This window comes from Anser cygnoides, chromosome 23 (assembly GCF_040182565.1).
Source record: "Anser cygnoides isolate HZ-2024a breed goose chromosome 23, Taihu_goose_T2T_genome, whole genome shotgun sequence".
NCBI lineage: Eukaryota > Metazoa > Chordata > Aves > Anseriformes > Anatidae > Anser > Anser cygnoides.
The window spans coordinates 2,628,966-2,652,345 of record NC_089895.1 but is presented as its reverse complement, the minus strand read 5'-3'; the positions used below and the strand labels follow the sequence as shown (position 1 = coordinate 2,652,345).

Here is a 23,380-nt window from a genome sequence, read left to right as displayed (position 1 = left end):
ATATATCTGAAAAGCCTCCATTTGGATCTTGTTAGGTTAAACTTTAGTAATCTTTGTCTTCAGACTGGCCTATACTAAGAACTCCACTCTAGATCTAAAGGCTTTGATTACCAGATATGGCTGCTTTTCTGTCCTATCTATTAAAACAAAACACTTTTTTTTCCTGAAGTCTGTGTTTAGACTTTCCTTTAGTCTCAGAAATCAAGCATATCTGTATACAAGATTTTGGTTTGTAGCTTGCTGTCAGCAAATATAATCATCTTCAAAGTGCTGACCTTACTCCTGGTAGTAATTCACCCGAAACAGTCATTCTCTTCCTTATCAAGGAAGATTCTAACGTAAAGTTTTCTACAGGAATGACTTTCCCCTTGAATAAATTATTCCCATCACATCTCAAGCAGTATCCAGGCAGGCAATTTATAATGAAATGGAAGTACAACTTAACTTGTTTTGAAAGGCTGCTCTGATGAAACATGGTGGAGATTATCATGTGTAGAGTACGTATGTACCCACACAAGGATGCAACTTCCATTAAGGAATCTGTCATGTGTTTGCATTTACATACTAATCCTATGCAGTGAAACCTCAGATACCAAAGCATATGCATCCAGAATCTGTCCACAGCAATATAATTACTGCCCTTTGGTTCAAGGTAAAGCTTTATTAATCTTAGGTGACACCAATCATTAAACAGACGGCCCACGCTCCACTGAAATATAATCTGGGGGTCTTCCAGCACTGGAGGCTTAGTACTAAATATATTGTGCTGTAATAGATCTGAAGCAGTAAAAACATAAAGACACAAATTCCCTTCTGATTATCAGCTGGAGTACAGAACACTCAGTATATGACTAGAGAAAGCAGGGGCTCTAAGAATCAGAATACCTCCATTTCCCTTATTCTGCCAACAAGAAGAAACAACTGCTGCTGCACTGATACATTTAATCCTATGATGATTCACACTGCCTTGCTGCCGAGAAATCTCCAGTGTAGAACATTCTATTCTGCCTCAATCAGGCCTCAAGAAACAATGACTTTGTGAAAAGCTTTGTTATGTATTTATATGCTACTGAAGAATTCGTAATTTAATTCACTTTTGTAACTTCATGATACAAGCATTCTAGAAATATAAACTAAAAAAAAAAAAAAAATCAATGCAGAGGTCTACACTCCTATGTAAAGTACAGCAGTGTGCTGGGGCTGAGCTTTCACTGACCTGAATTATTTAGCTTCCCATTACTAGTTCAGAAATTCAACAGTAGGTTTAACATGAGCTACCTGTTTGGTGGTTGTTTTTTTTTGGTTTGTTTTCATAGAATATATGTGGAAGATGTGATCTTTTCTGCTTTGGAGAAGTCAAACAGCACATTGTCCTAGGGCAAATACTTCCATAAGCTGAAATGAACGATCAGTATACATGCTTGCAGAATCAGGGCCCAAGGTCAGGAGACTTCCTATGAATGTGAGCACATCAGGAAACATCAGCTCCATACTCTGACCAGTTGGCCAGGTTAGATTTTTATTCACCAGGAATGACATTCAATATATCAACACTTGTTGTTAACTTAAAATCCTGATTACTGATCATGTTCATTCCTTTACAGTTAGTAACAGCAATGTTCCCTTTCACAGCTTGGCTTTGAGTCATGACTGTGGCTGTCTCTAACAGACAAGCAGGCACCAGGCTTCCTCTGAAAATGCCAGATGTCACCAAAAAGTATCATAAACATGGTCGTCCCCTTATATTTGTGTCTGTGAGAAAGATATACAGGGGTAGTATACTGTGAAAGTAATGATTTGATGCATGAATATTTATAATTCTAGGAGTCAGTACAGTGATTCATCATAAGGCTTTTTTTTTTTTACTGTAAGAACAGAAAACATCTGAAGAATGAATTCAGTAACTAGCAATAACTAAGTATTCACCAGAAGAATATTACAGAAATCTCAAACTCCTCCCACAGATTTAAAAAGTATTCATAAACAGTTAGAACATTAATTAAAACATGCAGCAATTATTTGAAAATCATTATTCAGTATTTTAAGAGATTACATTATAATATTGCAAGCATCTTAGCTGCATGCTATTTCAGACTTGCATTAAAAAGTACAACCTGCACACTAACACAAAGTTCTCAAACTCAAAAGCGCTGATGTATCGTCCACAAAAGGACAGTAAGCACTACCTCCGGTTCAGGAGAGAATGATACACAGATGAAGTGACTTGCCAAGGGTTATATCTGTGGGTAAGGGAAAAGCCATCAACACATGAATCTTTAAACATTAGTCCTGTCACAGCTTTCTATTACTTCAGATGAAGAGATGTTTCATTACATTATGATTACATGATCCTTTTTATTCTTTAATATAAAACAGTAACAACAGGCACAAGAAAAAAGCAACTGCGATCTACCAGGAGGCCTCAGGTCAGAAATGCTCTCATGATTAATGTTTCTGATGAGAAACCACTCCATCTAAAACTGTCTCTCCTGCACATATGAAGTTCTGTAGTGTAGATACTACTGAACCACTGCAATTTAAAGCTTTAAGTTATAATTGCCTACACCACGCCTTAAGACATTGTCATAAGTATTTATATGCATCTACTTAACTAGATTAAGTATAAGCTGATCATACCTGTCCTTTCCCAGACAGCTTTTTAACATGAAATATCAATCATACCAAATTTCTCAGCACCTAGTTTTGCTGGATGGCTACTGATCGGCACAGAAGGTAACAGCGGATACGTAACTTGATATTAGGTACCATAACATACATTTCTCACAGCTGCAGCATGGAGGCATTTATGTATAAATAAGCCCAGTATCCCCTGTGTCTTTGTCCAGGCCTTGTGGATTCAGGCATCAGACCAAAACCATAGCCCCCCGCTCTCCAACAAACAGTTGGACAACGCGACAAAGATCCCTATTCAATCACGCAGCTTGTTAGGCTCTTCTAGGCTGGAGTTAGTCTCTAGCAAATGCTATATTAGCAAACGTCTTAGCCAGCAAGGAGTGCTGCACATTCCATTCATTTTCAAGGGTGTATTCTGTTTCCAGAAGGCATTTGGCAAGGGAGATTGATTTTGAGAGTTAAGAAACAAAACCAAGCAGTACCATTCAGAGAAGTGAAAAATGGAAGGAATAGGAAATGGTATAGCAACGCTGACATAAACCAGGTTTAGTTTTTCAAATTGAGGATAACCTAAGAAGTCACTGCAGAAGCAGAAATCGCAACCTTATTATACTTTCCCTTTGAAAGATGAGGGATACTGATGCAACGCAGCAGTAAGTCCAATAAAACCTGGGTAAAACTAGAGGTTCCTCCTGGTTCTTGAGAGGAAAAATAGTAAGAAAAACCTGCTTGATTCTTCACAGAAACCCTTCTTCTCCCAAGCAGAACAGGAAACTACTGATCAAGCAAGTCCTTTAACTCATTTTTTCCCTACAAAAAAACCAAAACTGTCATCTGGTAATAACTTAAAGGCAATATGATCAGCAATTGAGTTAAATCAACTAGAAGTGGACCTAAGTCCTTATCAAAAATACTTCCACCTTCCCTATGGAATGAAGAAACATTCTCTAAGAAAGCAACTTCAAATGTACTAATGATTATCTTGGTCTTATGAAATTAGTACTGTATGACTCATTTGAGCTGGGAAGCAACTCTATTTCATACTCACATCAACTGTGTTATCCTCAGATAACACAGTTCTTTAGAGACCTGTGGATATTTTGCCTCATTACATTTGATTCATCATATACAGGAAACAGGGAAGGGATTACTAGATTCAACAGGGAAAAAGATGGGAATGTCATTTGTTCTTCACTTCCTACCTAGTCTTGGAATAAAGGACCACAGGAGATGAATAAGCAGTAATAACTGACCGTAGCACAACATACTACCTTCCACCCTGAAGGAATGTCTTTTGTCTCCTGTGCACTTCTTACTGATGCTATTTACCGAGCAATAAGGAACAGCCATTTGCAGAACTGTCAGTGTTCTCCTGCCTGCAGCCTTGTAGACTCCTTCCATGGCAGAATTTCTCACACATTCATTGTATGAGAGAGCCCTATCGCTTATGCAAAAACACATTATGTTAGTCCTTCACAACAAAATATCAGAACACCAAGGGGGAAAAAGGTGTATTAGGGAGTGTGCATAAGCTTTTGCATATTCTGACATATCGATGTTAATTGTGTCCTGAAAGGTTTTTTTATAGCACTCAAAACATTTCAACTTCAAACTCTACATTCCTGTTACACTTTGGCATAAAGACAATTGCTGAAGAGATATGTTCTCTGTAAACATTGCAATACTTCATACAATTGAAACAGCTTAAATTTTACAGCTGTGAATGTTCAAGTGACATTACTTTGCTTCCATGATAGTCAGTGTTTGGTCAGCCTAGATCTACTACACTAGTTTCAGTTCTTCCACCTCAGTTGATCAGAGACTGACAGAAGGCTGAGGATCACACAGGGGAACCTATTCTTTCATACAGATGCAGATAACACTTGCCTTACAAAACTAAAAGTACAAAAAGAATTAAGCAAAGGCCATTTCTCAAAATTTAACCTTAGTTTTATAGCTTGGTGGTAGGAGAGATTTTGACCCAAGACCCAGCCCTTAAAGGTAAGTTATACAATAAAATATAGCTTGCATTTTTAACAGGCAGCCTTTGCTTTATTAGTAAATGGTGAAAGCATTAAGATAATATAAATTGCTGCATCAAGTTACCTCTGTAATCCAGAGTGGGACTTCACCTGAGGAAACTACCCTTGGCACTAACACTCTTTGAGAGACAAAAAAAGTAATGAAATCACAAAAACATACATTGTTACTAACCACAATTCCCAGGGAGGCAAAACCTACCCTCTGTTCATTTAGAACTAGAAGTTCTGGGCTTAAGAAATGTTTTACTCTGATTATGAAGTTACCCCTTGAAAACAGCTTTCCTGGTGGACTTGCCTAGGTCATTTTGTCATGATTAATAATTAGCTTACTCCTACAATAAGTATGCTTGATTAACTGAGTGGAAAGCAATAAAAGTATCTGAGAAGGTAAAGCATTTCTGCATTTCACGCAGAAAACTGGGCAAGAATGACTTAAGACTTGATATACCTGACAAGAAGCAATGTTTAAAAAAATACACAAGCAGAATACCAAAAGGAAAGACTTCTCACTGCAGGCTATTAATACAGATGCAGTATGACAGCATACTCAGTAAGCTGTATCATAGCACCAGCTAGTGGTAAGAATTAATGAAGGCATTTTTACAGGAAAAATAACAAGCATGTTCATAACAAGAAAGCTTCAGATTATTATATGTAGTCTCTTAGCCATCGAGCCTATTGCCATATCTAAAATACGTTCAATAAAACCGAAGTTCCGTATCAGTTTCACTGAGCATGCCTAACCCATCTATACAGCATATCAAGTGGTTTTGTTGTAGCTGCTAAACGTTAGTAGTGTGGACAACAACCAAGCACTAAGTATGGGAAAAAGTGCTACTTCATCCTCAGAGCCAGCTTGTCATTAGACAAGTATTAGTTAACCAAAACAAAGAAGTTAAACACTATTTTACCAGGTTTTTACCTTCCACGGAGCATTACCAACATTCTCTTTCAACATAAACTTACTGAAATACAGGATTTTCTCTGCTGAGTTAATTACTTAAATATTTCATGATCAATCATTTTCTGGACCCAATCCTCCAGTGTTTGAATTTGTTTACAGAGGCAATCCTAAAACATCTACTCTAGTTTGCAGTGGAAACCATCAAATGTCAGTTGATATTCTAACTTTATTTGGACCTTATTTTTATCCCTAAGTCATTGTTGATGTAATTAACACAGATTAATTTTTCCAGTTACTAACCATCACCTGAGTCACTACTCCTAATAAATCCTACATAGCTTACCTGATGGACTGAAGATCTCAGCAGCTGTCAAGTTCTGGAGACAGCAATGATCAAACTAAGCACATCTGTTCTGCCTTGGACTTAAGTTATCTGTTCTGTAAAACAGACAAAAAAAAAAAAGTCTTGGGCTCCACTGCCTGTGATCAAGAGTTCATGAAAAGACTTCACTGAGTTTTGACAACTGTCCTACCCTGGATGCCCTTGTTACCTTTTTGCTTAAGTCTCATGTGATTTGTGGGAAGGCCACTTGCAGGGTGCTCAGGGAAGCACAATATCTAAGATTAACTAGCTATGACCATATAATCAGTTCCTTAAAGCAGTCCTGAAGAGGAACCTTGCAACAACTATAGGGAAAGGAGTACTTGTTGGTTGGCAGATGGGTTTATGTACAGTATTACAGGCAACAACAGAACTCAGACAAGAGTGACAAGCAAACCATGAGGCATTTATGAATGGTGTTAACAGACAACATTGATAAGCTCTGGTACTGCTGTTGTAAAATAATTAGATTTTAAATTAAACTTGTTACTAATGTAAAGAAGAAAGACTCAGACCATAGAAAATAGAAATGAAAAAATAAGGACTTTGAAGGACCCTAAGGCTAATTTAGAAAGGACCACCTAAACCAGAAGGAAGTGAAATAGAAATACTTGAGTTTTATTACCCAGGATATTCCAAGTCACCTAAATATCTTAGTAGTTCAGCCAATTCTTTGTTGCCTCTCAAACAATTTTAGAAAAACAAAACAAAACACATACTAAAATTTAGAGCTACTGAGTACCCCAAATCCCAAGCAGTTGGACAGTATCAGTCTTCCCCTGAGAAACTTTTAGTTTAAGCCATAACATGCAGTATATTGTCTCCTATGTTTACAAGAACAAACTTGAAAAGCACAGAACGATTAGATAATAGAGACCTTGTCCCAATTGACAAGAGAAGAATTGGCCATATTGGTATCACCTTGGTTCAGTTAGTTTCAAGGCTGCTTCAGATCCTCTGGTGAGAAAAATCTTTTCTAGAAGTTTCATTTTTCTTGGATGGGTCACCAAGACTGCTACCTCCAAGAACTTCCCTATCTCTAGCTACATAAGCATCACCTTTTCAAACACCCTGAATATATTCAGTCAGACATCCAGATTTACAGAAGTTCTTACCATTATTTTTCTCTCCCATGTACTGATATGTGTCTGTGCATTTTTGAGCACACTCAGGCAACACAAGCTAGCCTAACTCAGGCTAATTTGTGATTTAGAAGCACAAGAATAGCAATATTGCTATTTTAAGAACACAAAAATTGAGTGTTCAGAATGTCAGTGGGCTAAAGATTTGTAGGCTTCTCTGACCATCAAAACTAGTAGAAATTGAAGTGCAAGTCCACTGGAACACCGCCAGATGGTATATATTCTCAACGTGAGGTGAAAATAAAGATGACGTTCTTATATGTACACAGTCAGACTACCTAGGTTTCAAGGAGAAGTGGCTAGATAAACAAAAACCTTTGCTTTTTTTCCAGGCAAAGCAAACTGCAAAGTCTACCTGGAAATAAATAGGGCCAAGAGAAGAGTCAAGACCAGCACAGACTATGTCAAAACAGGACCGCTTTTTCTGCTCAGTAAGGCTGAATGATCAGTTCTGGAGGAAAAAAAAAAGTATTAACAGTCACTCACCACAAGAAAGTGACTGAGTTACAGAATGAAAGTGTTTCAGACAAAGCTGATATTGCAAGATCTGTTTTTACTGTAAAAAGGGATGTTTCTTACGTGTTTCCATCACAATTATCCAAAAGTTCTGTTATCTGCCTTTTTAATGCTGTCTCTTAACCTCAACGGGCTTGTGTACCTCTGAAAATGAGTTCTGATTATTTCAGTTTGCTGAAGTATTTCTCCTTCAGAGAAGGTAGAATATTGCAGTAAGCTTTGTAGAGACATTTCTAATTTAAATGAGCAGCCTGAGAGCCATAGGATTCATATATGGAAGACTGCTACATCAGGAGTGAGCTGCTAAAATATTTACAAATAATGTGACTTTCTACTGTGTAATGACTTCCAACTAGCGGTATTAATCTGTCACAAAAGATGAAATGGTATTTTACTCCCCTGCATTGTCATTCCTAAAAAACAAATCTTTGTCCATATAAAGAGTTCATGTGTCAATACTTTGGTTGACACAGTTATGAGATAAACCCTAATTACCTCCAGAAAGAAAAATGGCTTTGAACCTTGACGAGTGTTCTCTCCTGTTAGAGCCTAACGTAGCTTTGAAAACATCCTGTCCATACAACAGATCCTTGGAGTCTCCTTTTGAACGTTAGTAAGGCCTTACAGCAAAACAGAAGCAAGTCATCTCAGTTCTCCCTTTGCTAGTGTTTTGTTTGAGGTAAAGTATTGAAATAATGCCTAGCATTCTACTTCTTAATGCAGCAGTTACTAAAAAAATAAATTTTTAAACAGAAGATTCTCATATACCTCACGTAACTCTTGCATTTTTTTAAAAAAAAGGGTGTTAAATATCAATGTCTTTCTGGTCCACATTCCACTGTTAGAAGCTATATATTAACTGAATCACAGCAGCACAGAAAAGTGATTTGGAAGCTGGATAATCAACAACAATACAGGGAACAATGTATGTGACTACATGATTATGGGTGTCGCTACCTTACAATCTTTCAGAACATACTACATGTAAAGTAGAGGTATAGAACCTGCTTGAGTGACAGCTAGTTGAGTAACACTAAGTGCTATTCACACTTGAGCAAAGCACAGCTGCTTAGAGCAAGAGTGATAGGATAAACCAAAAATACACAGCCTGAGAAACTACCAGTGAGGCCCCTAAGGGAAAATAACTGGAATCCCTGTAGTTCAATACCAAGCTGACAAATCATACGTTGTCTCAAGTTTCTCCAAATCTTCAAGTGTACGTTCACTGATGAAGTGTGGTGCTCAGTTTGTTGGTGGATATCACATTATTCCCTATTACTGTTTTAAAAAGCAGCACAAATTTGTGAAGATTTACACAAAGTTTGATTCATTACAAGTCACTACCTGAACAATGCAAGAACTACAAAAAAAAAAGGCTCTTGTCTACCCTTTTTTTGCTTGTGAAAATGTTCCAGGGACAGCTGAACAGAGCAGTACTACTACTACTATTCAATAACCAACACTGACAAGCAACTCCAAAAGCAAAGTTTGTATTTGTAAGTGATTTGCTATCACACAGTCAATGCAGTATTATTTGACAATATCCTTTAACAGGTTCATCAAACATTTGAAAGAGATATTGTTATATTTGCAGTATGGCTTATTTGCATCCCTTGTGTGTTGATTTATTCTATTCAGCACAGCAGAAGTTCTAATTTCATCAGTGCAATACCTGAGAACTTATTATTATAGCCACATAAGTAGTATTTAACACATGCATCTCTAAATTCAAGAGAGTCAGAACCCAGGTTAAAGTTTTACAAGTATTCCCCCCACATAGACACACCCCATAAAGTACTACATTAGTGGAAGAAAGCAAGAACCTTTTACAATATATAGTCAGGATTCTCTAAAATTTAAAAAGAAAATTCTTCTGTCAGAACTCATTTCTTTGATGTACTGTGCATCTTTTTATTTTTAGAACAGTCTTGGAAGATGATTCAAGTTAACAACAGAAAATATGAAGCCCAGAAGAGACTATGCATCCATTTTTAAGTTAAAAAAGGAAACAAATAGGATAGAGGTTCAAAAGCATATTTACTAGCAAATAGCACACTGTTGAGCAAATGGCTTGGAAATACTTGGACTACACTTAGCTTATATTACTAATGGCATTACAAGTGTTAAACACCAAAACTACTGATGAACAGACAGCACCTGAGAAGTTGTTGTTTGTTTTTTTTCTCCTCCTTTTGCAGGCATGCACATAATAGGCGCATGACAACTATACTTTATATAGATAATAAGAGAATATGACTGCTTTCTACTCTGAGGATTTTGACTAAATAAGGGTAATAATCCATCCTTAAAATATCTCTAAATAAGAGTTCCTTAGGTCATAAATTACTTAATGCAAACCAATTCCAAAGCCTATCTTGTCTTAGCATGGTTAGCAGACGTCTTCAACATTTAGATTCTTTGTTTTAGTTACTTTCTTGTAACAGTGATAATTAGTCTTTTTAATTAACAGTTGAAGTATTTTCTCTTACTATTCCAACTCTTTCTTTTAAGATTTCTAACAACAAGGGTTCTAACAACAAATCAATTTTATTAAAAGCTTTTTTGAAAAATACTGATATTGTTACCATAGAACTAGGGCCTTTTATCCATTGCAATTACATGCATAAAATGTAAGTAATTAGAATAAGCTACCTTGTTTCCACTTAGAGCTTCAGCTTTTCAAGAGTGCCTTCTTCATCTACAATATAAGGTAGAACAAAGAAACAGTTAATAAAACAAGAAATATATTAAGAGCAACACAGAATTAAAGAGCCTTTGGAAAGAATTATGGATCTATAAAGAAGTCCACGTTGTTCCAGCATTACCTTCCTAGACAATAAAAAATAAAACAATGGCGTTGAACAAACAGAGACAATTTACAGTTTAAGGACCATCATCCATTAGAAGTCTCCTTAGGAATTATCATTAAATACTAAAGTTCACTGGAAAAAGTTTTTTAAAATCGCCAACTAAGCGAAGCACAAAACAATGAATCCATCTTAGCTATACTACATTTCTACTATATTACTGCAGAAAGACACATAAAACAAGAATTTTCTTTTTTGCAAGAAAACAAAAAATGCAAGAAGTGAAAGACCAGCAGCCTCCCTTTTTGTTTAAAATAAGTAAATAAACAAATCCCACATATCCCAGACCTCAAAGTAAACCTATTACTGTCTTCTCTTATGACTTTTAAATACATGTCCTTCCATCAGCGGCAGGTTGAGTCTTTATATTAGGCTTCTGAAATGCCTTGACCAGGAAGTAATAGAGAAGCAATAGTTCTCAATTGAAAGCTTTTGCTTCTTTCAGCCTTAAATGAGGGAATAAGCATTGCTAATTTAGTTATGAAACTATAAAATAAATAAGTTCTAACAAAATGTTAAAAATACTAGTGCTTTGTAGCTAATGCTGTAAGTTACGTGGGTTGGCTTGTTGGTATCTTCTCTGCTTGGTTTACAGTGTCAACAACAATGCTTCTGGAGTATAGAAAAAGAAGTTAAAAGATGTAAGATAGTAAACGTATATTTTCTGAAAGGGATTTGTTCTGAGCTTATCTGAGACCATTTTCTAAGGCTCTAAATATGTTAAGCAGAAGACTGTTGTGATTTGTGTTCAGATTACTTGTGGTAGTTTTGAGAAACCTTATCTTCAGTATTTTTGAAGATAAAAAAGGTTGTACTTCAGCTAGTAAAACATGCATTTTGTTCTGGGGATTTGGTTTCTGTTACAGGTACAATAAAACCCTAATAGAGCAAAGGAAAGCCTTGATTTTTTCTTGAGGGAAAAAAAAAAAACACATACGAAAACCTGTATAGGTGTAATCAGTCTAGTTTATAAACTGTTAATACAGATAGATTGGAATTCAATTAACTTAGTCTAATAAGTCAAAGCAGTTTAAGCATATTTATCTAAGGATTTGTCATTACTAAAATTAGAGGGTTCAGAACTGATTTTGGTATACTTAAGCAGCATTTTAAAATATAAATATCTCCTGGGTGTTCCAGGTGGGAAGATCACTGTGTCCTGTTATTTTCAGTCTGCTGCTGTTTGGTGGAGTTATGCAATGTAACAGAGACATTAAAACTTTCTGGCTTTGAAGTCCATGCTTTCCTTACACGTGAAAGGTCATCTTTGCAGCTATGCTCATTAGAAACACGGTGGATTCTTTCAAAAAGCTTCAGTTTAACACGAATTGATGGTCAGGCAATTTTCTTGGCTACTTGTTAAGGAACTTTCCTACTTTGTAGAACAGGGCTCCTCTCAATCCTGTTACTATGAGTACTTTGCATATCGATTTTGCTTAACGATTCTAGTGTTACTCCCTGATGTGCATACATAATGAATGTGAAATCAAAATAATCTAATAAATATTAAACGTTTCTAAACTTCAAACCTCTGATTTATAACTGTATTAGCTTGACTCCCATTTAATGGGCGTAACTCAGGTTTTTTTTCACTAGGTAAATGGCAAATCCTTAACACTTCCATGTTTAAAAAACAAAAAAAAAAAGCCCTAGCCTAGGAAGATTACATCTTCTTGACGCTATTGTGAATACAAAATTCAAGCGAGCGGTAAAAATTATTTTGCTCCGCAACTTAGACAAAGGGAGATGCCGTTATGCCCATCTCCAAGGTGTAACTTGGCATTTTTCCTCTCAGAAATTAAACCAAAACCATTGTGGTTTCGAGAGGCCGGCACGACAGACGCGCAGCAGGGGCAGGTCGCAGCCCCCTGTCAGACCGCCGGCCCTCGGGGGGCGAGGCTGTGGCCGTGCATCACCTCCAGGTTTTCCAATCGTTTCCCCACAGACACTGACGTGATTTTTTTCCTTTTTTTTCAGTCAGAGTGCGGAGCTGCACTGCGAAAAGATGACATTTAAAAAAAAATGAACTAAAAATTAAAAAATAAATAGGGAAAGAGAACCTGCTCTTCACAGCTCATTGTCTGGGGATGAGGGTGGTGGCTGGAGGCCGCGGTGCGGAGCCGGCTCGGGCAGGTGGGGTGAGCTGAGGCGGTCTCGCGGGGGGCGAAGCGGGGGGCTGAGGGCGGCAGGGGTCGGGGGGGGGGGGGGACGGCCCCGCTCCGGAGGGGGTCCCGCGGCGGGGGGACTGCCCGCTGGCCTCCCCCCAACGTCACTTCCGAGGCTGGAGACAAAATGGCGTCGGGACGGTGCCGGAGCTGAGGCCGCTCCGGGCCGCTCCGAGCCGGGGCCGCGGGAGGAGGCGGCGGTGGCGGCGGCGGCGCCTCAGGTGAGGGGAGGCGGCGGGGCCGGGCGCGCTGCCCGCGGGCGCCGCCGCGCAGGAGGGGCGGGCCGGGGCTTGGGGGCGGTGGGCAGAGCCACAGACAGAGCCAGCGGTGCGGGGCCGGGGGCGCGGCTGGGAGGGGGCCCGGCCGGCGGAGCTGCCTCCTGCGGGGAGGTGGAGCCGCCCCGGGGGGACCCGGCCCGAGGGGGCTGCAGGGTTTCAGCCTGACAGGGAGCGGGTCCCGGGGAGGGGAGGGAGCACCTTCTGCCACCCATCTCCGTGCCCTGCCTTGGGTTTTCAGGTTTCTTGTTGAAAACGCTGCCTCAGAGGCATCAGCTGGCGAGGCAGAGCTTTGTAAGCGCTGCCAGCCTGACGTTGCGAGACAACTTTTGGCTTCCAAGTAGCTCGCAACGCTTGTGCCTCTGAAGTTTTGGCAGTTCCCGAGTGGTAGGGCTTGCTGCAGCCCAAGTGGCTGCCCAGCTGGGTGAGAGGGGGCTCGGAGACGTTAATTTTGCTTTCCTCAGTAAGAACATCCTTCCTGGGACACGGCACTCAAACCAGGGATTTCTTCGTAGCGGTGCAGTGATAACGTGGGGAAGAAGGCTTGGAGTGAGCGGGCATCAGTGTGGATATGGGGCGTTTAGGGGAAATCAGAAGTAGTGCCTTGAAGTACATTTTGTGTTTGAAGCCAGAGCAGCAAGCGGAGCACTGCTGACAAGCTTCTCAAGAGCGTGTAGCTGAAATCTTCAGTAAAGTTTCTGATGGTTTTAAATTCGCATGAAGGAGCCGCAGTTTTAATTTGAAATAGCAAAGGCAACTTTAAATTGTTTTCAACTGTTGAAGAAGGGAGGGAAGGTGATGCGGCTGCACCTGCTGCCTCGGCACTTAGTGGCAAAAAGAAATATTTTTCTTACTTCACATTCGAGTGATCGATAGCGGGCAGCTCTCGAAGGCAGCAGGGCTGCTTGCCCTTCTGATGCCACTTTTGCTTCTCCCAGCCTAGACTCTGAACTGCGTTGAGCATGTTGTTTGGATGCTAAGTCTTTTTCAGTTTATCCACATGTATTATGTCGATGGGAAGACGTACGGCAGTGTAGTGTCTAAGTATTACGTTGCTGTCCCTTGACATTTGCCACGTTTTAATAAAAACGCTGTGAGTGCTAAGGTACACCATCCGTGGCATAGACTGGGAGGCCTCCAGCTCTTCCAGCTGCTGAAACCAGTGGCAGTGGGGCAGTGACAGCCCTTCAGATAAAGAACGGCACCGCTGATAGACGGGCAGTGTGACTTTTAGGAAACAGAAGATCTGTCCGTTTTGTAGAGAGTGCTGTAGGAGCCGTGTAGCGCTTCTTGGTTTTCAGGTGTGTAGCTCAGTGTTGGCCCCCCCGGGATAAGCTAGGGCAGAAGCGTCTCAACAGCTTGTCCAACCATAACAACGGGGCCAAGTTTTGCTTTTAGGGAGACCCTAGTTTTGTGGGGAAAAAAAGGCAAATCGTCGCTTTGGACAATACAATCTTCGATAGAAATGATGGTTGTGGTGTTGGAGATTCCCAAATTGAGTGCTATTTGCTGTAGGTGTGGGGATCTTAAAAACAACCTTCCAGAGTAGCATGGAAGATGGGGGAAGGATGTTGAAGTACTTACATACATTTGTGTAAACCATCTATATTTATCTACAAGTATTTGCTTGAAAATGGAAGGGAATTAAAACAGAAAGTCAAAGTCAACGACAGCTTTCCTTTAAAACTCAAATGGCTCTTGGCATCCTTTGTTCAGTGCAGCATTGTGCCCATTTCAGTGTTTTATACAAAGACTTTGATCCTTAGGGGTGAAAAAAAGTGACAGGACATAGAAAGATTTAAATATTGCCCAGCCCTAGGTGCCAATCCGGTAAAAACAGAAGTTCAGGGAGATCTAGAGATGACAGTTGTGGTAATGTGTTTGTGTATGGCTGTCTGCAGCCAATAGCTCCTTAGCAGCATGCCTGCCATACCCTTAAATGAGTCTCAACTAGGGGAAGAAAAAAAAAAAAGAAAACCTAGGCTATGGCTTGTAGCAATAGCACAGTACCCTTTTCATCATGAGTCATTTGCTTACTTGTGAAGACAGGAGACTGCTACTTTTTTTTTTTTTTTTGTCGGGGTTTTATAAACATCTGGGGTTTATAAACTCATGCATGTTGAATACCTGCATTGGCAAAGCTTTTCCTTTATATTTCCTTGTGAGCCTTTCTTCAGTCTTTGTAGTTAGCAGAGCCTCCATGCTTAATTCTTTCCGAGGTGGAGTTGTGTTACGTGCTATCCCCTTTTGATTTATAGTTTCACAGTTTTTAGTGTTCTGTAATTCAGTCAAATTTTTTAGTCCTGTACATGATTATATTTGCTGTACTATTATCACACGTTTGTGTCTTACAATTGCAAAATCCCTTTACTTTACTAACTCTTAATACGTGGCAATTTTTCAATAGGAACACCGTAGTTCTGCAGCATTTTCCATGGCCACGGTACGTGATAAATAAAGTCTTGAAAAGATTCCTGTTATTTTAGTGCAGTGCTCTTCATCTTGGATATGTTTATTTCGACTTAAATCAGACTGTTTGGAGGAATCTTTGAACCACATGTAGTCTTGGCGAGTATGAAGAGATTTTAAAAGTACTGCAATGTATTTCACATTGAATTTCTTGGCACGTGAAAGGGCAGGTGTGATCCTGCTCCTTAACACCTTCCCACCCAAATGAAATTGTTTCCTTTGCCAACGTGTATTTTCTGATCGTATTCCTAGCTGAAAAATATTGCTTTGCCTCTGTGTAAACATGCTTATAGACAGAAGTGAGAGACACTCCTATGTTGTAAGAAGAAACAACTGAAACAGGCTATTCTGTGTACTGGTAAATCTGCAGTGTACTTGTCTGAGAAAATCATCGTTTGAATTTACTGCCTTTGCGAGTAGAATGGAAAGGTATGCTTCTGTCTGAAGATCGGAGTGATATTTCTGGGTACGTGCAGTTCTTAGAGACTGATACCTTCTGTTGCTGCTTCTGCTTCATTGCTGTTTGATCCTGCCATGAGGAAGAAATGATTTTCTAGAAAAATGTGTGTGAAGGTGAAGAACTTGGGGTTTGGTTTTGTGTTGATGACTTCTTGGTGTGGCTATTTAAATAAACCCTCCTAAGGTATAACAGCTTGGTTTTTGCATAGCAGTAAACAAAGCTTTTTTTTTTTTTTTCTCAGTGAACAAGAGGCAGCAGATTTTAATGTTTTAATCATTACTTGCCCACTTTTCTCTGCTTTTCTTCTGACAGTCTAGAGTAATTGAAACTGTCATGGCAATCAAGTGCCCGTAGATCGTGCTGGTTGTTTCTATCAAATACATGCTTTTTAATCTTTTAGAGCTAACATGAACTTAAATTTTTGGAAGCTTTAATACACACATTTTCAGTGTATTAGGTGAAACAGTAACTCAGTATGGAACTGCAAAAAAATGTAAACACCCTGATGTGTGTGTGGGGTTTGTTTTTTAAATCCTTCATATGCTGCAACTGAAAACCAAGACAAAGAAAAAGAGAATTTCCAACACCTTGCAACGTCATCCCAGCCCGAGCCCCTGCTCAGTAAGAAGACACGCGGTTGAACCTTTCAAGTTTTATTCCTGTTTTGTAAAGAACATGTTTTTACTGGGCAGTGATGTAATGCATGTCCCGTTTGCAGCTTCCAAAATAGGATTGATGCTCTTAGGCCTGTTTTTTTTTCCTTTCTCTGAATTGGAAGCAACATTCTCTTTCGAAGTAGTCTTTTATTTTGGGTTTAAAAAAAATAAAAAATAAAATTATATGCTTACAGATGTGATAAATATGGCTTAGAAAATCAGAAGACAGACCAGTTGGTGTAGCCTAGGATTGTACCTAGTATCTGTAATGCTGGTTTTCTATAAAATTGCTTGCTTTTATGTGCAACATTTATTCCAAGTAAGCTTTTTTTTTTTTTTTCAGAAGGGAATATTTAAAATTCCTTGAATGTAGAATTCAGAAGCAAGGTCAATTTTTTTTTTTTGTTTCAAATGTTTTCTTTCAGAGTGCTCAGTGTTTCCTCAAATAAGAATGCTTTGTATATTCTCATCTAAATAATTTGTTGCTTAGTGATCAGACTTTCTAAATAAACTTTCCTGAGACTCTAGGATTATAGAAAGTGGTAAATATTTCTTTGTTTGTTTCTCAGTTGCTTCAATATCGTGTGAAAGTGCCTAGGAATTTTCTACTCATGGGATGCAGCAGTATGTAGTGGTTTGCTGTAAATATTGTAATATTTATATAACTGTTGTAATATTTATGTCAATGTTTATTGGAAATTTTAAAAAATTCAAATTACTGGCGAGTATGTTTCATGTTTGGCATAGAACCAAACCTTTATTTACCTTTTCTGCAGTAGTTCAGTGAATGTTCAAGGTTTACTGTGATAGACTTTAATAATATTCTGGGCCTTGACTGGTAGATACGTGTGTGTGTTGCTGTTAAGTTTGGAGAAAAGGTTCAAAACATTTTTTACCTGTACTTGACGTAGCTGGTGATGTGACTTTTCAAAGTACTAACTACAGTTGCAGTCTATTGCAGACTTAAAAACTGATCCATTGTGGTCATCCTCGCTCCTCTGAGCACAGCGTCCTGCAGTTCCTGTGACTACAAATCAGTGCAGTGTTGCTTCCTTCGGGGCTTTTCTAGGAAACCTTATGTTGGACTCGACTGCACAAGTCGCTAATAAGTCATTAGTGCGTACAGTGGCAGCCTGTAGCTGCTTGCAGCCGCCTGGTTGGTAGCCATCGGTCACGCAGGGAGCTGGTATTAGGGCAGCAGTTGTAGAATTTGGTCCATGTTTTCTCGTTTTTGTTGAACGAGAGGTTAAAGACAAAACTTGGTGTTGTGAATGGTTTGCTTTCTTTTCTAAAGCCTTTTTTAAATTTATGTAAGGAGGAATAGTGACTATGGATCGGTCTGTATGTAGTCTTTTATTTTCTTCCAGTGCAATTAATCTTTCTTTCCAAACAGTTGTGTTCATTGTTAACAAAAACAAACAAGCAGAGAAAAAAAAAAAGTAGAACGAAAAAAGTGAAGACATTTTCAGAGAGCTTTTAAGTTCTAGAGCTCAGGTAACTTGTCAAAACTGCAGGTATAAAATGTGAAGGTGAAATGTGTGCTTTAAATTAGTACCTTTTATAAGTAGTTGTTGCAGCTTTTGTTTTACTATAGCTTCATTTCTCATCTGATTGTATTTTTTTTGATGAACTGATTCCTTTGGTAACTTGAAGCTGAGTGTAGAGTAGTACAGTTTGTTATGAAAGTAAACTGTTAGGTATACGTTCATATATAGCAGTGTGTTAAGTTTTGCAAGTTTGAAATATCAGTCAGAGTTTTGGATCCAGTCAGTTCTATAGAAGCTGAATAATAATACACATTTTAAAAAATGTGTAACTAAAAAAACCCACAACAGCAGGCTTGTTTTGGTTCTTTTTGAAAACTATTAATTCTAAGCAAAATAATATTGAATTAGTATACGAAAAAGAGAAATGTATTTTTACTGCTCAAATAAAACAACATTTAAAAAAATACTTTTTAAAAAGTTTTTTGGCATTTCTCTAATGAGTCACATAAGAAAGCCCCCCCCTTCACTTAGACTTGCTGCCTCTCTAATTCTTCACATTTAGTGGCCGAGTCGTGATGCTGATGAATGTTTGCCTCTGTGAGCCAGCGCTTTAAATCTGGTCGGTTTTACATAGCTAGAGCTCTGCGTTAACTCTTCCTGGTTTATTCAGTGTTGAACATCATGTGTATACTTCCAGGTGACTGTTGTTTACTGCAACGTAACATCTGTGCACATCTTCCAGTAGGTTTTCTAAATCAGTTTCCAGAGCCATGGTAGATGGTTCTGGTAGAGGATGGGCACCGATCTGATAAGCTGCAGTGCAAGGGGGGAGAAAAGGAAGAAGTAGGCAGCTGGGGACACCGACCACGTAACCTTGTGTGCTACAGCCACAGTAGTTCACCAGGCTGCGCTGTGAAATCATGTTAATAAAATATTCTTGCTTTAGTTGTCTTTCTGCGATTACTCGTTTTTAGTTTTCTCGCCAAGCACAGAGAAAAGCAGAGATTAGTTACCAAAACTAAAGCATTTTTTCACTCTAGGAAATGCTCGATGCCTCTCCCGCTATCCAAAATAACCTCATTTACAGATTGACGTTAAGCAGGTACCACCCAAAGGAGCAGTGAATAAAAGAGCACGGCGTTTTTCCATACCGAGATGCGCAGAAGTTTGTACCGGCTCCAACGTCGCTTTTCATCTCCTCAGCACTTCCATGTGCCGCGGCAGCTTTGGGCAGATGACAGGCAGCCTGCGGATCGCGTTTCAGAAACCATTTGTCCAAAGCATTTGAGTAAAAATGTCTGAAGTAGAAACTGTAGTTGTCTGGAGGGAAAAGGAGTTAAGCTGTCGCTTAAAGCTGCGGGAAGTCAGTGGCATGTGGAAGATGTGTGAGGAACAACTGCGCTCCGGCACGAGAGGCTGGAGACAAAGGGACCTTATTGTGGCAGGGTCAAATGATCTCAGGAGTCACCATAAATTGTAACGAAACCCGTGGCACGCTCTACTTGTTCGGTAGCTTCTTGGTGTTGGCTGTGTTCTTGTCGGTGTCGGGGAGTATTTTAGCAAATGAAATGCTGGGGCTGTATCGTGCCTAGGAATCGGTTTGAGTTTGGTGCGCTGAAATAGGTTAGGAAGTAGCTGCGGTGTGCTCCCCAGGCGGTGCTTTTCTCCAGGTGGCTAAAAGCGGTTGGCATGGGGCTCCTGTCCCCGCCTGGCCCCTGCTGGCACAGCCCACAGAACCAGCTGCAGAACTGGACCCGAATTTCAGATGGTTCAGCTGTTTGGCTAAAGACAAGTAGAGTACAGAAATATCAGGACAAAAGTAGCTAATCCCAGAAGAGCTGTACACAATAGAAATACCCTTTTCAAGGAAATTTTTCCTTGTTTTATGAATTGATTAAGCAATGCAATCTTAGTATGAAACTTGGCAGTTTTATCCCTTGTTGTTACTCAGCGTTAAGAACTCTTACGTGCAAAGATGTGAAGGATATATTGCTTGAATAAATTTTAAATTAAATGTTCGTACTTATACAAAGTATTTAGTAAAATCATTTAATGATTGTTATATATTAAAAAAAAAACAACACTAAAGATTGGGAAGAAATAGCAGTACTTGAATAAAGTGCTTTAAGTGCTTAAGCACCAGTTAACCTCCAAAAAGGGTATTGTTAATTCATTGAAAATTTTGTATGACACCAGGATAGTGTTTTACAGTGTAATTGCAATAATGCTTTTCTCTACGTATTGAAGGGAAAAATAAAAGGTGAGTTGATATACTAAACTTTTAGTTATAACATTATTCTGATCAATTTTGTGTTAAGAGTTTCCAAATCTAATGCCTTCTTGGACCAGCAATTTTTGGTGAAAATCTTTTTGAAGTCTCAGGCTTCTGTTAAACAAGAAAGCCAAATGTTAGCGTAATAAAATATCTTAATAAAAGGCCTAGTCTGAATGAAGAATTTCCTGCTTCTAATATTGGAGAGTAAAGACTCAAAGGCATGCATCTTGTTAATTTTAAAAACACTTAAGGTCTTTCATATTACTTTGATATTAAATGCTAAAGAAATTAGTGTTGAACAAGCTAACTTGATTTTGAAAACAAACAAAATGATCCTATTGGAGCACATTTCTCTTGCATCTTACTTTAAAACTTAGATAAATGATAGATATCCCTCTTTGCATTGTTCGTATAGTTTTAAGTTAAAATAACAAAACGTTAGCTTGGAGCAGATTTTGTGTAAAGCAATATGCTGCTTTGGGAACAGTCCTTTAGGAAGAGAAACTACAGGTCTGTGTGCACTTTCAGTTCAATGTAAATTTGTAGGTAGGTGTGTATTACAATTGTCTGTTTTTCTTTTTAGGGCTCATGTAATCAAAGGAGTTTCTTTGTTGTGTGTGTCTTTTCAGAACACAACAGGAATTCAAAATGAATCAGGTGAGTTTAACTGCAAGACTTCATCAAAATACTTTACTTAGATGTTGGAACAGCTAATTTTTAATAAGTAAATCATCCACAAAAAATGTTCTTAAAAATCTTCAGTGTCATCTAAGCTCATGATCCTCCTTTCTGCAGTGTGCGTGCTTGTGAGATTTATTTCATGGATTTTAGTTTTTTGTGTGTGAATCCCCTTTAGCTACATATAAGTTATTATGGCTGGCACGTCTTACGAGAACGCCTCTCCAAAAAAAAGAATCTATTTCAGCCTGAGGCTTTTCATAATAATTCAGCTCCTTATAAAAGTGGTTTGAAAATTAAAGGATTCCATTTTTTACCTGTTTAAACCACTTTACTATTTCAAACGTGCAGGGAACGGAATCTGTCATGGAAATTGATTGAACAGACATTTCGCACTTCTCTGGAACCGAAGTGGCTCCCTAGAATCAAGTGGAAAGGCCGGGAAAGCGCATTGCCTTTGCAATGCATTCTCTGCTATATGGATGCAAGAACATCCTGAATGCTCTGGAGGGTGTTGTTTTAATCAGTGCCAAATGTATGTGATTTTATTTTTTTTTAATTTGTCTGTCCAAGTAGGAATTTTAATCTGTTTGTTACAGAACAAGTAAATGTTGGCTTCGGTTCTTCTCATAAGCGCTTCTCTATTTGGATGATCTTACAAAGTCCCTTTGGCATGGGAATGTGAACATAAGATGTTACACTGAAGGAAAGCTATTTTTTAATTTGCTAAAAAGGTGACTATGTACAGAAGCTTCTTGTTTTCCGAGCCAGAAACAACCATGGTACACAGTGATGCAAAATGCTTTGTATACTTTTTTTCATTGCCTGTTTCTAATGAGTGCTTTTATTGCCCTTAAGCCCCTAATTGATCATCAGCAGCATTGAGTACAGTTAGCACTTTGAAATATACTCTCACTAAAGTGATAGAAGAGCAAATATAATTAATTACAGTGTGAAGTTGGGTGGTGGGATGTTTCCAGTTGCTTTTTTCATCTGATTTAAAGAAAAAAAAACCTAAAAAGCAAAATATGATATCTACCAGTCTTGTATTGTAAAGAGTGCATATTTGTATTATATATACGCATAAATAGAAATGCTATTTGCATAATGTATAATGCGTATTAGAACACGTTGAGACATTAGTTTAGTTTGGGGTAGCTAGCAAAACTATCGCTTCACAATTTATTTCTATTGAGACTTGAAGTTATTTCACCTGTAAAATTTATTTTGAGTGCTCTCAGTGGCATAAAGCAAACAACTTGTAGTTCTCATCGAGTAATGGTTCTGCTTTATCGCTTGTTCTGATAAGCTTTGGATTCTGCTAAAACTCTGAAAGCTCTAGATTGTAATCTTTAACTGTTATCAGCAGCTGTTTCCTTCCCATTTGTGTCCCCCATTCCACCAACACTGATCTCTTTCTAGAATTAAGTAAAATTTCTGCATTGTGTGAAAACAAAGTTTTCCTCTTTATTACTGGGGCTGCTACTGCTGCTCATGCAGTGCTGCGGTGTTTGTCATCTTACAGTTAAATTAGGAGGTGACCCTGCCTCTGGGGATAGTTACAATAGCGTAGAGTCCTTCTTGGCATCTCTGCCTTTCACATTTAGTTTCCAAAGTGTACAGAGCTCATGTGGCTTTTAATTGTTCAATTACCATTCATATTAAGTGTGTATTTAGCATGAACCCTTTGGTGTTTTTTTCTTGCAGTGCCCTTGTCATTTCATTCACTGTTGACAAGTTGTAGTGCCAGGTCTGTATAAGAAATGTCTTTGATGCCTGATGCCAAACATCTCTCAAGTGCTCTGTTCTCGTGTTTCTTTCATTCTGCTTATCTTTGCTTTTGGTGTGACTTCAGTGACCCTGAAACTAACTGGGCTATTGTTAACTTTGTTTGTTTGAAAGCACTGCTAGTTTGGCTGTAATGAAGAAAAACCTTGTCATAAATTGATATTGCCTTCTCCTTGTAGTAAGGAGAAAAAGAGGTTTTTTGTTTTTTTTTTTTTTAAATGCAGTTGTTGTTTAAATTAACATTTTCGCATTCCTTGGAAACTTGCTGTTTCGGGATAGATGGCATGCATTGTCTGTTTTTAAAAAGAAATCTTTATTTAATATGTGAACTGCATCAGAATACTCTGAATAGTTTATTTAAAAAAAAACTAAACATGGGTTATTGATCAGTAGCACTTACTCTATCTTAATGCAGTCTGAAATGCAAAAGTTGTGTGTTACCTGGAGTACTGCATGGGCAGTTATCTTATACCTTCACCATTTTTAAAATAAATGACACCTGCACTTGTAGTAAAACTCCCTCCCTCCCATTCCATTGGAATTGCTTAAGTGATTATTTCTAATACATCTTTAATCTTCAAACATGTGCAGTAAAACTGTTGCAAAGGGACATAGGCAGGACTTTGGGACAAGCAGAGAC

At 38.6% G+C, this 23,380-nt stretch overlaps 2 protein-coding genes across 9 annotated transcripts in view; one reads left to right on the top strand and one right to left on the bottom strand.

The window, feature by feature from the left end:
• The window catches only part of LRRC38 (leucine rich repeat containing 38), a 72,938-nt gene extending 60,240 nt beyond the window's left edge, over positions 1 to 12,698 (bottom strand). The window contains exons 1-2 of the transcript XR_010826413.1: positions 12,548 to 12,698; positions 10,273 to 10,318 (exon numbers count right to left, since the gene is read on the bottom strand). The gene's annotated coding sequence lies outside the window, so the exon portion shown is untranslated. The remainder of the gene's footprint in view (positions 1 to 10,272; positions 10,319 to 12,547) is intronic.
• A 49-nt stretch (positions 12,699 to 12,747) lies between these two features.
• Positions 12,748 to 23,380, top strand: part of PRDM2 (PR/SET domain 2) — a 71,417-nt gene continuing 60,784 nt past the window's right edge. For 3 of the 8 annotated variants that reach the window (XM_066982265.1, XM_066982262.1, XM_066982263.1), the window contains exons 1-3: positions 12,748 to 12,873; positions 20,858 to 20,931; positions 22,660 to 22,702. Coding sequence is in view for 2 of the 8 variants with exons in the window: in XM_066982260.1 (XP_066838361.1) it covers positions 20,923 to 20,931 (9 nt within the window). In the remaining 6 variants the exon portion in view is untranslated. Of the gene's footprint in view, positions 12,874 to 20,857; positions 20,932 to 21,303; positions 21,488 to 22,659; positions 22,703 to 23,380 lie in introns of all 8 variants that reach the window. The other 5 variants (XR_010826410.1, XM_066982260.1, XM_066982261.1 and 2 more) reach the window with 3 other exon arrangements.